Below are 12,585 nucleotides of genomic sequence, written 5' to 3'. Positions count from 1 at the left end.
TCACAAATGACATGGAGCCGGAAGCCCCTTCTTACATACCCTCAATAGACGGGGTGACAGCTCTGTTGGATGCAGGACTGGCAGGTGTAGGAGAAGCGGCTGGAACAGGCATAGCAACAGCTTCGGCTGGAATAATACCAGCTTGAGGAGAAGCAAGAACTGGCCCACCAGGAGTATTTCCAATACTGTTCTGTCTGGGAGACCTGGGTCTATGAGTTTTAGGGGATAATCTTGGAACTACAAGAAAGAGAAAATTGATCCATTACATTCTTAGCTCAAATGTCACTTCTTCAAAGAGGCTTCTTAGAATATTTAGGTAAAATACTCCTGGTCAACCACCATCCCTATTACTCTTTATCCCGTCACCCACAGTGGTGGTAACTGAAAACACAAATAGCTGAAGAATGACAGCAATTACTAACACCTAAGTACAGCTGCAGTTCTTTCTTATAACTAAATAGATCAGATTAATTCCAAAAGGCAGTACTTTAAATGAAATTAGAAACTGGATTTTAAGACAGGATAAACCCCATTTTTTAAGATGAAGACAGCAACATTCTCCACTAAGAAGTGAGGTGTTTCTTTAACAGTGGGGTGGCAGATCCCAAAGAAAAAGGCTTACTTGTTTCTCCTTCAAATAATAAACTCAAACACCTTTTGGCAGCTTGCAGCCAATCCTGTATGCTCTTTCCAGCCACCTCAAGAGGCACTTTAGAAGAACTAAGAAAATCAAGGAACCAATTTAGCCAAAAGCCGAAGATAATTCACCAGGGTTCCTGTTCCACCTGACCTCAAGTAAACAACTGTTAGGTTTCTTAATCCATTAAAAACCCATTTGTAGAACTCAGATTCAACGGTTTAAAGAAAATGGTTCTAATTACAATTTAGTGGTTCTTTACTTTCTTAAGTCATAGGATCATGGAAGGAAACTATCCAACAACTGTCATTTTTCTAATTAGTATTAAAAAAAACTGCAACACCACCCTGCATGTATTCCTAATAACAGTTATTGTTTTCACTTCTATTATTATGTTGTTACTCTCAAAATTCACTTCCAAATTCTCTAAGCAATGTCAAATGATGAATGGTACAACTGAAGAAATAAAGATTTTTAGAAATTCTATTTTCTTGTTAAGTGAATTATTTCCTTCTAATAATTAACACCTAATTTCTAATTAGATTATGTTAATAAAATATCTAATTTCTAATACCTAACTTCTTTTGGTCTTCCTTGAAGACCAAAGAAGAAAACAGAATATACAAAGTAACTGACCATAAAATTATGCATACATGATGCTGAGCAATGTGTATCGATGAAGTTTAGAGAGTTAGGTATGTTTTTGTTTAAGCCTGAAGATCTTTTCTTTTAAAAATCCTATCTGCTGATTAAGACAGACTATGACTAAAAATCACAATCACTGCATGTTCTAACTCTCCACAGTTATCATGGAAGCAAAACATTAGGTAGCAAAAGCAGTTTGGGACTGAGCTTACAGTTAGTCTTTTTATTTATCTTTTATACTTTTATAGCTGCTGTCAGCACATTCTTCAGGCTTATCACAGGTAAAACTTGGGCCCATCATGTATTGATATTCTTTATTAGGGAAATAAAATCAGGAATTAGTACCATATACAGATGCTACAGGAATACACAGCACTGTAAGCCCAAAGTAAGTGTCTGTGGCTAAGAAGACAGGAAATACAGTCTGTTCATATTATGTTACATACTTTATTTGTTTTATATTTGGGTGGTACTCTATAGAACTATGATGTATATTCCTGAACTTATGAACCTCATATGAATCTTATCACAAGTCCATAAAGTAGAACAGGCAAAAATTACTCTAATTCATTGAGAAAACTGAAATTCAGAACGATCATATGGTTTGCTTTAACATATGGTGAATATGCGGTGGAAACCAGAATAAAAATATAGGTTTCCCAATTCCTGGTTATTCCAATAATTTTAATATATACACTGAACTCAGCCCTTCTTACATACAGCAGAGTTACAAAATGTCCACTGTCATTATGCCCCGAGCCAAGTGTTACCTACCCCCGCTGACCACTGATGACCATGTGCCCCCCGCAGGACTAGTTCTTGCTGCTGGAGGAGCAGCTGCTTCACTTGGTGGGGTATGGGATACAAATTCTAGGCCACTGGAAATGGAACCCCTCCCAGCAGAAACTCTGTGATTTCGAGGGTGTCGCTGGGCCTTTGGGGACATCCTTGGAGGCCCTAAGAAAGGAACAGTGAACATCACATAAATGCTTCAACGTCCATCAGTACAACTTTTCTGCTAACTACACAGACCCTATTCACGCATACACACACACTCTCTCTAGCTTCTCCTTGGTTATAAAAGAAAGAACAAAAACAGAAAAACGTATTCTTGGCCATATTCCTTCAGAATTATTCTGTGGAATGCCACAAAAGGTTTTATAAATAAATTTTATATTATTTCCCTGTTTTTTAAAGAAAGGGAGGGATGAAGTTGGTGTCAGGAAATCAAACAGATGTTGTAACTCTTCAAAAATTTTTATTCATTTGTTTCATCTATATTCATTACTTGTGGGCATATAAAAATAAATATATTATAAAATGTTAACAGAAGTTACGCTACATGATAGGATCAGTCTTATTTTACCACATACTTTTTGCTTTTCCCCCTCAAACTTTATTATTTCTAAAATTAGAAGAAGATTCTGAAACAGACTCTTAATCCCTATATACTTTTATATTATTGAAATATGGCAATAAATTTTACAACCCATGCCTTAAAACAGTCTTCACCTGTAAGCAGTTTCTCAGGCTGAACAGGCTATAAGCTGAAAATTCTACTGTTAAGGCATGACCTGAAAGACTAAAATAACTGGCATTTGGAGAAGAAATGTGCACTACATGAATCATCAAAAATTCTAGATCATTAATTGTCACCCCATTAGTGCCTTCTATTTCTAAAGAAGTCTACTCTGCATTCAAACAATCAATCAAGTGAAATCAGTAGACAGAATGGCTCTCAGTAGAAAAGCCAGACAGTGCTAATACTCAGCAAAACTCATCCTTAAGGTCATAGCCAAGGGTTCTCACCCTTACCTTCCTGCCAAAATCTTAAGAATGTCAAATAAATTTGTACCCTCAGTAGGAATTTAATCATGGACACAATCCTAAAAAGAAATATTAATGTTATATATTATAGTTTTCAACTGGAGAGGTGATTTATATAAAAAAAATTAAGAATTAGGTATATGCATATCATAAATTTTTTATACCCACGTAGAGAAAAAGAGTAAGAAAGCCAGTTGGCATAGCTCAATGAAATCAAACTCTAACTTAAAAGAAATTTCATTCTTTTTGGTAATACATAAAATACAAAATACTCTCCCATATTAAACACAGAAAACCACTGAATTTCATAGTTCTACGTTTAAAGTTCACCTAGCTACATGACTGGAAGACATTTTAATTCAGATCAGTTAAAAAGAAAAACTGGATAATGTAGCAGCTCTGAATACCCAGAAGGTTTATTTTCTACGTGAACGGTCCCTCTTACAAGCAGTGTACAATTTACTATAGTGAAGACGTTCATACTCACTGAGTCCTGCTTTACTCAAACATGAACCACAACAAATACCACAACAGATTTTAACTTTTCACTTAGTGGCCACCATCACAAGCACTTTCTAGCAAGGAAGTCACCTTGAAAATCAGTGCAACATGCTGTTCAAGGTCAGCCACTTTAGTCAGGATCACATGACCTCCCTCCTGCCTGGATGGCAACAATTTATTAAAAAGCGGCCAACGTGGGTTTTCTGCAGGGAAGAACTTTATGCCAGAAAACTGTATTAATCTCAGCATAAGTTCTATCAACTACGATTTTAATGAATAAATCGGGACTAAAATGTAAACATATATACCCTGAAATAATATCAAAAATACATATTCAGACAATAGGTTTTTACCATATTCACTGCATTTATATTAAAAGTCTCATTTGTCTACAATACCTCCATGATTTGATATGTAGTAACGGTAGACTTAGCATCAAACACTGCATGAGAATTACAGCATTTTTTTTTTTTTGACAAGGGCAAATGGTTTTTAACAACAATGTTTTATTTTAGATCAAAGACTGCCAGGTTAGACTTTCACTAGAAAGTATTACAAAGCTAATTTTCTTAAATTCCCCAAACATAAAACAAATCTCTGTATTATAATCTAAGAGTAGTCACACAAAGGCAGCTGCATGGAATGTTCTTTTCAAAAAGGACCATTACTGCCTATGGCCAACAGGTAGGTTCACGAGTACATTGGCCAAAGAGCTATAAAATGAAGGTTCTACAGTAAGTCCAAAACTGGTGAAGAAAGTTCATCATTTATCATTAACCACTATTTATACTGTATATTGAGAGGGACAAAAACCTGGGGCAGACCTTCTGGGGCTGTAAAGGAACATCATTTTTACCAGGCAGAGATAAGCCCCCATTCTTATAATCCAGGATAGTTCATAGCTTCACAGAGCATTTATCAAATTTCTCTCCAATGAACAAAAGGTTAATAGAAATAGTTTTAATAAACTAAAGTTAAAACACGGAAATTATAGGCTACTAAATAATGAAGAGGAAACTATTTTGTAATTATAAACTCACATAGGAGTTAAACAAAGACAAACAAAAACATGAACAAATTGTGGTATTGTACCTTCTGAAGACATGCGTTTAGGCATAGTAGAGACAGGAGCTGGAGAACCATGAGCAGAGGGGTGAGACGGGGGTCTGGATGGCCGCGAGGGGGGCCTGGAGGGCGGCCGTGTAGGGGTGGCTGCCCGAGGTGGAAGAGAGTTGGGACCTGACTGGTAGCGAGAAGGTGGGCGAGAGGAAGGAGATGGGCAAGGCGATGGCCAGGGAACACCTGACAGAACAAATGATATGAAGGAAAGTATAAAAACTAAAGAAAAAAATGAGGGAAAAAAGTAAACAGAAAAAAAAGTAAAATGACAAAAATGATTTCTTGTACATTTTAACCCTTTGAGGACAGTCATTTGATTTGTGATAAGTTTTAGCATAACTTAACTGACATAAATTCACATTTTACTTTAACCTCCTTAAAATTAAGTCTGTTTAAATGAACATACGTTCCCAAAGGGTTAATTAGGATCTACACATACTATTGAAGAAGACAGTTAAGACTTTGCCTATTAATCCTGCTTCTGTAACTGTTTCTCAATAACCAATTATTAAAAGGAGTATTAACATAAACTAGATAATTTCACACAATAAATGACAAAACTCAGGAATAAGATTACTTACTAATTTTAGCTTCTGAAACAGGAAAATAAGCAGGAGCTATTATATCCTGTTAAAAATGCTGTTTTTTATATAACCATTTGTGATTCTCATCTAATTTGTATTTGAAGGTAAAATTTAGTTTTAAATCTCATTAAGCAAGCCCATTTAGTAGAAATATAACATTACTTCTATTTTTTAGCGTCATAAAAAAGGTTACTATTCATTGCCTTTTCAAAAATCATTTTAACCTTACCAAATTAGAAAAAAAGGGGAGACCTGCTAATTTATGCAGTTAACACTTACTTAAGTGACTGCTTAATAAGCAATGCAACTAGAAAGCAGTCATCACCACATAAGCTGACACTGATGGATATGCACAGGTCAAGATACAGCTAATGTGTAACATTACATATCACTTACCTTAATCTTAGGAAAACAGTCCAGGTCTCCTCTCCACAGGGTTCCACACACTTGAGTATTACACATTTCCTAGCCCCCTTCATGTTTTTTCCTTGAAAATTCTGTTCATGATCTAAAATTCTTTACTCAGAGAGCAAAGAAATTTCACCCCCAATACTAAGTACAGAAAATACTCAAGAGTGTTTATTTGGAGAGGAATTCTGGAGACTCAACAGAAACAACTGAAATTGGAAACTTAAGTGTTCTCTACTTTTCTAACTTTCTGAACCTAAATATCTTAAACTGAATGTCCACTTTGTTCCCTAGGTTATAAACATAGTTCTGCTACGGTATTTCCGTACTGCCTATAGCAGTTCCGTCCAGTATCCCTGACTCACATGAAAGATCCATGACCTATGAGCTATATTCAATCTTAGATTTAGAGGTAGAGTAGAAAAATATCTTCCTCCTGAAGATGCAAGTCTCTTTCACTGTACTTATGATTAATTGCAAAAACCGGTCGTTTTTATTGTTTTTTAAGCACTTTTCTTTCTTCATCTTCTTCATATGACTCTTGGTCATGTCTTGTATAGCAAATTACCTCAAATTGTTTCTTGAAATAAGCAGAGTATAAACGTGCAAACAGTTAAGGAATTTAATCTGTGTTAACTACTGAGCATTTCACACAAACTAGGATTTCCCATATAAACTACGTTCAAGTAATTTTATCATACAGGGTTTTTAAATTGAGAACCTATCCAAAGTTTCCAATTTCTTTGTATGTGGAGTGTTTTCTGGCCAAGTGAATTATCTTTGGTTAAATTTAGCACTTTATCTTAACACGTGAGTATTTCACCACACTAAATACTATATATGCCAATGATTTATACTAATTCTACTAATTTGATATCCACAAAGGCAAATTTTAAATAGTTTTGAAGTAAAAACTACTCCACAGAAAACACTGAAGATGTGCATGCTTTTACCAATTATGTTAAACTTAAATATTCAGAAAACTGTATATTTGATTGAGGACATTGACAAATTTGGTCAAAATACTTGCCTCCATTAACTACTCTTTGGTCTGAACCAGAATTCGGGTTGAAATCTGAAGTGTGAGAGGTGGATCTTGACGGCATGGAGCCCGATCCAGGCTGGCCCATACGCGGTGAATTCTGTCTCCCACTTCCCCAGGATATGACTTCTCTATTTCTTTGTCCGGGAGGAATATATTTATTTTCCCTGAAAATGAGAGATTCTCTAAATTATTTTATCCTAACAGATATCAGGCCAATGAAACAAATCTAAAAATAATTTAGGCAGAAGTGAATGCTTGTTATAAAAAGGTTAAACACTAAACCAAAATATCTCACTCCCTAACACCCCTAATTCTTCCATGTTACCCTGAAGTCTAGCCTCTGGCCTTTCCTTTCTCTCAGATTCTCCTCCTAAGCAAAAAGGTTAACAGATTTGTGTTCATTCTCATCCTACTTCACCTCTAAATGGCTGAGTCTATCAAATATGGTCCATCTTCTTAAGACTTTCTTTGTCCTTGGCCTTCTCTGCTTTGTTTTCTCTTGGAACTCTTCTTTTTATACCTATTCATTGTTTTTTTCATTCAATTATCAGCAATGCTGACAAGTCCTAAATCCGCACTCCAGTCCCACAATCTCAACATCTCCAACTGAACACTTTCATTCAAACCATCACTCTAAGCTGCATCTTCAAGAAAGAATCTGTATCTTACTCCACCAGGTATGTAGTACTTGTTCCTCAACACGTTTACAAATAAATTAAAGACCTGCAAGCCCCTCAAATGCAATAAATTTAACAAAGGGCTCATTCTATCTCCCCTCAAATTTGCTCTGTTTTCTATCTCCATTCTATCTCCATTTCTATCTCCATTCTATCTCCATTCTATCTCCAGTACAATTACCAATCAACTTATCAAATAAACCTCAGGCTCACCCATGATTTTTCTAACTTTCTCTCACCAGCCCTGGTCTAGATGGTTACCAAGTTTTCACACTTGAACAATTTCAATACACTAACTGGTCTCCATGTTTCAGCCAATTCTCAAATGTCCCAGAGTTCGTTCACACCATCCGCTCCCTACAGGGTGCTTTGTAACAGGACACAAACCCTTCAGGACCTCAGTTCCTATCACCAGCTGCCACTACTGCACCCTCCACATCACCCATATGCCAGACAGATGAAACAACCAGCCTTATCCTCAGTTGGCCAGGTTCTTTCACATGTGTTTTCATCATACAAGGAATGCCTCTCTCTTGCTTCTCGATGGGCAGCAGACAATGCTACTATCCTATCACAAAATTTCTCTTCTGTGAGGCTTTCTCTGACCCCACTGGATACATGCTAGTTCTTTCTCACTCTGAATACACCTCTAATCCAGCAAATCCTACTGAACTGCTATCATGTTCTGTGCAGCATCCCCCCACCTGATTGCTTTTCTGTAAGCAGCTCCTTCACAGCTTGGCTTGCTCATCACTGTACCTCTAACACCTGGCTTCACAGAGCTGATGCTCAAAAAATATTTTCTAAAATTACTACAATCTTTTCTCTAAAAGAATCTTAAACCAATTCCCCTTGCATTCTCTACCTAAGCTACATTAAAGGAAGATGAAATAATAATAATACACCTTCTCACACAGACCTTGAGTTGTGTATCCAAAATACTGCATCATGATTTCCTTTAAATACCTAGTGTTTATGCTGTGGCCCTCACGTTCACTGGAATTTCTCTGAACGGCTGTGTATTTTTCTTCTTCACTCCTATCATCATTTTCCAGGGCCACCCGGGCTTTGTACTGGGCACTTGATTCAATTTCTTCTGCTAATTGGTTTGCCCTTGCTTCTCGTTTTAAAAATTCTTCTGAGTTATCCCTTTCTAAGGGTACCCTGAAACAAGAGGAGGGGAGGAGCAAAGTGAGTATTTTGAAGGCACAGTTTATATATCTGTCCTAATCAACTATTAAGAGTTTAGAGTTTGAAAGACTGATAAAAATATAAAACACTTAGAGTGATCTACTCATGTATAAATCAAAATTAGAAATTTTTTTTAAAAGTTTCACTTTTCCCTAGAAGAATATAAATTTCCAAAACTGGTTAAATAAACTATTCTCCCATAACATGTACACTTGCAAACTTAAGAATTTTTACAACTTAAAACAAGAACAAAATTTATCTAGAGCATAAAATTAGAATACAGGTAAACTAAACTATATTTATGCCCTGTTTTAAAGAGAATTTATCAGCTTAAGTAGTAACAGGATTAATTCTTTCACATAACTGTTTAACTTAAAATCTAACAGAGGAGCGCCTAAGTGGCTCAGTCGGTTAAGCATACAACTCCTGTTTTCAGTTCAGATCATCCACTCAAGGTTGTGAGATCAAGCACCATGTCACACTCCACACTGGGTATGGAACCCGCTTAAGATTCGCTCTCTCCCTCTTCCTCTGGCCCCGCCCCTCTCCCCCTCTCTTAAATAAAATACATTAAAAAAAAAATCCAGGGGTGCCTGGGTGGCTCAGTGGGTTAAAGCCTCTGCCTTCGGTTCAGGTCATGATCCCAGGGTCCTGGGATCAAGCCCCACATCAGGCTCTCTGCTCCAAGGGGAGTCTGCTTCCTCCTCTCTCTGTCTGCCTCTCTTCCTACTACTTGTGATCTCTGTCTGTCAAATAAATAAATAAAATCTTTAAAAAAAAAAAAAAATCCAACAGAAAAATTTATTCAACATCCTAATATAAGTTGATGAAAGTCAAAGACAAATGTACTAAAATAAAAGCCAGGTTTTTAAACTTACGTATATGAAGATAAACTGCTATCATATGTAGACACTACACCGTAATTTTCTTCATTATATCGAAACATATCATTGGGATCCCATCCATTAGACTAGAAGAAAATAAAGCATTTTTCAAAATGACAAAGTATTTGTCATGGAAATTGCTTTAACTCAAGCACAATCAGTATCTAACATTAATAATATCATCTGTAATAGCAAAATCTATACACAACAGTTAACCACTACTAACTTCTTGGGCATAATTCCAGATGCACTCTATGCATTCATTAAGAACATGATCAGTTAGATAAAGTTCCTTTTTAATTCAAATAGGATCTTCTTATTCTATAACTTGCTTGGTCTTTTAATAAGTCTTAAGTACCTTTCCATACCAGAATGCCATTCTTTATAGTGGAACCACAGTGTTTCAACTGAATGGAAGTACAATAAATCTAACTCATGTCCTCCTGATGGACAGGATGTTTCTAATTTTTCATTATCAGAGATAATGCTGCAAAAAAATCCTTACACATCATTATTTCCAAGTCCTATGGATATACCAAGACAAAAGTAAATTCTCAGAGGTGAGACAAACTATAGGTGTGTTTTAAACTTTTATAAATATTGTCAGAATGCTCTCTGGCAACTTAACAGTTTATCCACCTTACTATCAGTAAAAAAGGAGTACCTGATTTGTATCCTACGTAGGTGACGTGGTGCATAGACCTGAGAACCTCTCTATTAGGTTATATTGAATTCTTTAATAAAAGTCTGAAAATGAATAATGATGTTCTGCCTATATATTTTCAGTTTCATAGCTGGACTTAAACATTAAAAACAGATTTGTTTTTTTGTTTTTGTTTTTGTTTTTTAAGATTTTATTTATTTATTTGACAGACAGAGATCACAAGTAGGCAGAGAGGCAGGCAGAGAGAGAGGAGGAAGCAGGCTCCCTGCTGAGCAGAGAGCCCGATGTGGGACTCAATCCCAGGACCCCGAGATCATGACCTGAGCCGAAGGTAGCGGCTTAACCCACTGAGCCACCCAGGCGCCCCTAAAAACAGATTTGTTATAAAGACTTCTCCACAACAGTCAATGGAAGATTCTTCATCCGATTCAAATTTTGGTACCTAAACATTCATATTTGGCAAAAGACTTTGCTTTCTATCTCTTTACCTTATTCTAATTATGTTTCACATAATTTATAGAATCCTAATGATAGTCTTTACTACTAAGCATTGTTTTATATATGATGTGTTAACAGAAAAGTAAAAATAATACACATTAAAAAGCTTTTAGAAATAGCAGATTTTGGGTGCCTGGGTGGGTCAGTGAGTTAAGCCACTGCCTTCGGCTCAGGTCATGGTCTCGGGGTCCCGGGATCGAGTCCCACATCAGGCTCTCTGCTCAGCGGGGAGCTTGCTTCCCCCCTCTCTCTCTGCTTGCCTCTCTACCTACTTGTGATCTCTCTGTCAAATAAATAAATAAAATCTTAAAAAAAGAAAGAAAGAAAGAAAGAAACAAACAAACAGCAGATTTTTGGGGCACCGGGCTGGCTCAGTGGGGTTAAGTCTCTGCCTTCGGGGGCACCTGGGTGGCTCAGTGGGTTAAAGCCTCTGCCTTCAGCTCAGGTCATGATCTCAGAGTCCTGGGATCGAGCCCCGCATCGGGCTCTCTGCTCAGCTGAGAGCCTGCTTCCTCCTCTCTCTCCGCCTGCCTCTCTGCCTACTCATGATCTCTGTCTGTCAAATAAATAAATAAAATCTTTAAAAAAAAAAAAAAAAAGTCTCTGCCTTCGGCTCAGGTCATGATCTCAGGGTCCTGGGATAGAGTCCTGCACCAGGGCACTCTGCTCAGCAAGGAGCCTGCTTCCCCTCTCTCTCTGCCTGCCTCTCTGCCTACTTGTGATCTCTGTTAAATAAATAAAATCTTTAAAAAAAAATTAATTTTTGTGGAGAATGGTCCTAATTTTAAGACCAAGAAATCTACTTACTGCTTTATTTCTAATGCAACTTAACAATATATCTTAATAGTGAGTACGTCTTCCTCATATAAGAAGCCCAAGAGTCTTACCTCTAGGAAAGGTCAAGAGTCAATTAAGACACTAATTTCCTTAGGCTGCCTCATTCTGTAAAGCATTCAAAACAAAACATGCCAGTTTTTCCACTTTCCCATGTTTCCCAACTTAAATTTGTAAGTTGATTATGATCTATTTAAAAACATGGAAATCATTCATAAGCATCCCAAAGAAAGATTTGTCTAAATTTACTGCCTGGGGGAGGTCTCTATAATATAGACAATAAAAACTGCTGATTTAAATGTACCCACCGGAATGATGACAACATACTTAAATTAAAACCAAATGATATCACACCACATCACATGACCACAGTCTGATACTCAGCAAAAACACTTTACTTACTACATCATTTTCCAAAGCCTCCAGTTCCTCAGTAGTTGTGAGTTCACCTGCATCCCAGGGCTCCAGGTCCTTCTCTTTGTGTTCACCATTCACTTTAGCACTGATAGCAGAGTCAGTAAAAGCATCTGCAAAGGATGGACTTAGCTGAAAGATCATATAGCCAGACAATGGGTGACTCTAATATACACACATAAATTATCAACAGAGATATGCTAAAAATAATTATGATATAGAAGGTGTAACATTCACTAATGGTATGCTTTCAGATGTATAATGCCTCTAATACAATAATCTTCATAACACTTTGAGTAAGGTATATTCTTCTCATATAATTTTAAGCCACATGAAATGTTTTAATGTATTCACACAGGTCATTAAATTATATTAAAAATAATTACTTTATATTTCAGAAGTGACCCAGAAACTATCAACCCATCTAAAATAGGATGTTGGGGTGCCTGGGTGGCTCAGTGGGTTAAGCCTCTGCCTTCGGCTCAGGTCATGATCCCGGGGTCCTAGGATCGAGCCCCGCATTGGGCTCTGCTCAGCAGGGAGCCTGCTTCCTCCTCTCTCTCTCTGTCCACCTCTCTGCCTACTGTGATTTCTCTCTGTCAAATAAATAAATAAAATCTTTAAAAATAAATAAATAAATAAAATGGGATGTTTTTG

At 36.8% G+C, this 12,585-nt stretch overlaps 1 protein-coding gene across 7 annotated transcripts in view; it reads right to left on the bottom strand.

The window, feature by feature from the left end:
• Positions 1-12,585, bottom strand: part of ATXN2 (ataxin 2) — a 115,617-nt gene that overhangs the window by 38,059 nt on the left and 64,973 nt on the right. For 6 of the 7 annotated variants that reach the window (XM_059139120.1, XM_059139125.1, XM_059139123.1 and 3 more), the window contains exons 6-12: positions 11,917-12,041; positions 9,513-9,604; positions 8,410-8,607; positions 6,752-6,930; positions 4,703-4,912; positions 2,057-2,239; positions 40-237 (exon numbers count right to left, since the gene is read on the bottom strand). In XM_059139120.1, coding sequence (XP_058995103.1) covers positions 40-237; positions 2,057-2,239; positions 4,703-4,912; positions 6,752-6,930; positions 8,410-8,607; positions 9,513-9,604; positions 11,917-12,041 — 1,185 coding nt within the window. The remainder of the gene's footprint in view (positions 1-39; positions 238-2,056; positions 2,240-4,702; positions 4,913-6,751; positions 6,931-8,409; positions 8,608-9,512; positions 9,605-11,916; positions 12,042-12,585) is intronic. The other variant, XM_059139127.1, reaches the window with a different exon arrangement.

The sequence above is a fragment of the Mustela lutreola genome, chromosome 11, assembly GCF_030435805.1.
Source record: "Mustela lutreola isolate mMusLut2 chromosome 11, mMusLut2.pri, whole genome shotgun sequence".
Lineage (NCBI taxonomy): Eukaryota > Metazoa > Chordata > Mammalia > Carnivora > Mustelidae > Mustela > Mustela lutreola.
Note: the sequence above shows the minus strand (reverse complement) of the source record. Positions and strands in the feature narration are given on the sequence as shown.